Source organism: Sphaeroforma arctica, assembly GCF_001186125.1.
Source record: "Sphaeroforma arctica JP610 unplaced genomic scaffold supercont1.2900, whole genome shotgun sequence".
In the NCBI taxonomy this organism is placed as follows: domain Eukaryota; class Ichthyosporea; order Ichthyophonida; genus Sphaeroforma; species Sphaeroforma arctica.
The window spans coordinates 1-4,521 of record NW_014037658.1 but is presented as its reverse complement, the minus strand read 5'-3'; the positions used below and the strand labels follow the sequence as shown (position 1 = coordinate 4,521).

Genomic DNA, 4,521 nt, shown 5'->3' with positions numbered 1-4,521 from the left:
CCAGTAGTAGTATAATAGTTTCAATAGTTGGTACATGAGCATGTAATGATACAATAGTGCTTAATTGGGTGCAGGTGTTGCCACGTATATTAAGATCAGTCCAAGCCATGCACGCATGCGCAAGGATTCTGTGCTTTTGAAAGTAAGTCTATGTGTGAAGGTCACCTCAGTCGGAAAGTCCGCCCCAGCCGACCTGTGCTTATATGGCATCTTACCGTAGTATTAGACATACCATAGTGTAAACACAAACACACACACACACAACACATGTACATATACATACACACACACACACACACACATATATATATACATACATACATATATATATCTTCACACACACACACACACATACATATATATATCTACATCCAGACACCTACACACACACACACACACATATATATATTATATATGTATATGTATACAAACATACATACACACACACATATATATAATATATATATATACATACACATACATATACATCTACTCTCATACGAGTCACACCCTACCAATCCACACCCTGCTACCTACCTGTCCCACCACCAAATACGCCACAATTCCACTGAAGACCTGACCCGTGGCAGTGACCATGAGCAATGGAATGACATTCTTCGTAAAGTGCAACAAGAAATCAAACTGCACTACACTTGTGCCCCAGTTGCGATAGTCCGTCCGCCTCTCAACGGGTCGTGTGTTCATCAGAGTTATCTCGGACGTAAACCAGCCGTCAGTTGCAGAAGGTGCTGTGTGTGTGTGTCACAGAGAGAGAGAGAGAGGAGTGTGTGTGCGTGAGTGTGTGAGTGAGGAGAGTGTGTCAGTGTGTCACACACACACACACAGAGCATATATGTGCGCGTGTCAGTGTGTGTCAGTGTATGAGTGAGAGAGAGAGTGTGAGTGAGTGGGTGTGTTCGTAGGCATATATACACGAATACAGTATATAGTTATATGGCTGTGGACAATATCGTTATAGATTGCCCTGTTGCGATAGTCCGTCTGCCTATCTACACGCCGTGTGTTCATCTGTACAGTGTCATTCTGTTGCGCCAGGTGCTGTGTATGTTGTGTGTATATATGTGTGTACGTAGTCGGACACAATGAATATATCATGAAGTTCTATAGCTGTGTGCGTGTGTATGTGTGTGGAATGAGCCGGGTATTAACTGTATGTGTGTGTAATTAGGCGGTTAATAATGTGCAGAAGGAGTTTTAAATCCCGAAACCCTATGCATTTGTATGACTGTAGATACGACAGCTACAGTCCCTTTGGTCTCATGTGCATCAGAGCAATGATTGATAAGAGCAGTCGACCAGAATACAAAAAGTTCCGTCGTAAACCAGCCGTTTGTTGCCAAGGGTGTTATATATGTGTGTATGTATGTATACGTGTTGGCAGACAGATATATAGATACGGTATAGAGCATTTATAAGTTACATCTCTGTAAATAAACAGCATTTGAAACGCACACAAAAGGTCCGGCATCGTTCAGCCTATGATCTGTATGTGATCGGTTTCTCCGGGGAGATATCGAGTACAAGCACACGTTGACACAAAACTAGGCCTTAAGTACGAACACTGCATTCTTGAATGTCAGTCACACGCACGTTGTCAAGCACCCAATCTGTGCGACATAACAGTCGACCATACTCACATACACGTGCGTGTATACTGGCACCAGCCACCCCGACAACCATCCAGTACCCCACGGTACAATCTATAAATAGACCAGCCACTGTACCGCTTTCCGTCGCCGCCATTCCGGGACCCACTGAGCCGTCTATCGCACTTGCTGACTCACTTGTAGTGCTTGTATTGGTATCCGTGTCCTCAAGGGAAGAGTCCGTACCCATTGCCTGTGTGTCGGGCTTCGCTGCCTTCCTCCTGCGCGCACCAGCCACTTTCTGAGCTTTGTTGACCTCTGCGGTGGGGTTGGGTTCTACTTTGGCCGACTCAGACTCCTCTTCATCCGGCATGGGGGGTTTATTTTATTGTGTGGTATGTAAACGATTGTATTGGTCATGTTAAGCAATAGTAATAGATATATAATACATATACATACACACACACACACATATATATATATGTATATACTATTGATGGAACGTGCTCCCTGGGGGTACAATGATATTTAAGGCTCTGTTATCCTCTGCGGTGGGGCTGGTTTCTACTCTGGCCGACTCAGACTCCGCTACATTCGGTATAGGGAATTTATCTTAGTAAGTGGTATATAGATGTATATATTGGCTATGTTAGCAATAGCTACACATATAGATATACTATTGATGGAACATGTGCATCCCTGGGGTACAATAATATTGTGGACGCTGTTAACCTCTGCGGTGGATTTGCTCTCAACTTTGGCCGAGTCAGACCCCGCTACAACCGGCATCGGGGATTCATCGTAACATATAGTGTGTAAGTGGATATGAGTTCTATGCTGGTAATAATTACAGACATTTATATATACTATCTGTAGAACAGTACACCAACATTCCAGACTCGGTCGTCATCTGAAGTGGGGTTGTCCACTGCTTTGGCTGTCTCAAGCTCCGTTATACCATTCGAGGCTTTGCTATGAATACTATATCATAGACGTTCAGTGTAGTAAGCATAAGTATATAAACGTATACATACATATCATGTATGCGCATGAATGTATTTATACGAAGCTCCAATTGACTCCACCGACCTAATTATTAGCAGTACAACCTCTGTCGAACAGGTACGCCACACATACCCATCGCCACGTACGCAAGGGCCTAACGTATTGTATGTAACAAACGACCACAAACTCTCCAGTCGTACAGTCGGTCGCATTCGCTTGTTAGAAATGTAAGTAACGCAGATACTGTGTATCCATCATTCTAATACTCGATGTAAGCTCCGAACACCATATGCGTTAAACTAGAAAATAAGTTACCGTGCCGAGAGCACTTCCAATACGTCTACTTGAAACGCGTGTATCTCCACATACCTTGCTTTATATACCGCCAAGTAACCAGCACCTTCCTGCCCATAGTCCATATTCTTATGTACGGAGCCGCCACATACAGCACAAGGGTCGGTATGGGTCTCAGGATCAACGCAGACACCATCGTGAATATCCGTCCGGACAACAGCAAATAAAACGCAACTATGGAAGAGATACCAAAGAATGTGGCCTCATTCACTTCGATGGATCCATGTCTGAAGAACTTGTGTGCGATATCTGGCACACCCATGACCTATGGAGTGGTGTACAGAACCGGTATTGATAGGACGTTGGTTTCGTACAGTTCGAAGATCCAATTTGATGCATACGCATATATATATATATATATATATAAACATTATGCATATATGTATATATATAACATATATATATATACATTATAAATAATAAACAATATGTATATATATACACTTACACAAACACACACACACACACACACACACACACACATATATATATATATGTAGCCATGCATATGATAAAATCATATTTCGTTTGCGAACAGGCGTTTCTGTAGTTTTCAATATCTAGGTGGACTAACCAGAGCTATGACCATGTTATAGGGAGTGCAAGAATTTTGCCCTCGATGTACCAGCTATGATGCAACCATCACTATACAAACCCTTCCCGCTTGCGAGGCGTATATACTGGTATGCCAAAATAGAGCACAACAACTGAGTTGAACGTATATTCGCACATTTGTATAGATTGAATGTATATCCGTACATATACATATAAATTATTCGAATATCCGTACACATACATATAGGCTAGAATGTATATTCGTACTTATGCATATATCTTGAATATGCCGTACATAAGCATATATTTTGTATGTATATATAAGGAGAAAGGTAACATTACATAAGATGGAAATATTCTGTACAGGTATGATATGTTATACTAGATCCATGGTCAAGGGCCCCTCCTACAGTCCCTTCAGCATCACTGCTCGAGGGACGGGACTCTCACGTACCTGTATGTTTCCAAAAAATGCACAGCATCCGCATTTAAAAGTACATATACACGCATACTTAACCTTTATATTCATTTATAGATATACGCGCATGAACTATCCATATGTAAAAGTACATATACACGCATACTTAACCTTTATATTGATTTATAGATATACGCACATAAACTATCCATATGTAAAAGTACATATACACGCATACTTAACCTTTATATTCATTTATAGATATACGCACATAAACCATCCACATATAAAAGTACATATACACGCATACTTAACACTTGTATTCATTAATAGATATACGCACATGAACTGTCCTGCCATACCAAAGCACGCACTGTATCGTACAGTACGGTCAATACTTCATTCTCACTCCACCAGCAGGTAGGCTCTTCCTTACGGCGTTTGGCCAAGCGATTCGCATCGTCTATTCTGGCCTTCGCAGACGTGACACGCCCGAATATTAATGTTGCCCTCTCATTCTCCCATGGTACTGGGAACTATGGAGAGAGAAGAAAATGTGTATTAAATTACATGACCTTTTGA

General features: G+C 41.6%; 1 protein-coding gene across 1 annotated transcript; it reads right to left on the bottom strand.

Annotated features, from left to right (window-relative positions):
- Nucleotides 1-522: 522 nt before the first annotated feature.
- SARC_13102 (hypothetical protein) lies at nt 523-4,477 on the bottom strand (the record flags this gene model as incomplete). Its single annotated transcript, XM_014292774.1, has 4 exons — nt 523-749; nt 1,746-1,967; nt 2,982-3,231; nt 4,302-4,477. Coding segments are annotated over 4 exons (875 nt in total), but the record flags the coding sequence as incomplete, so codon positions are not given.
- Nucleotides 4,478-4,521: the final 44 nt, after the last annotated feature.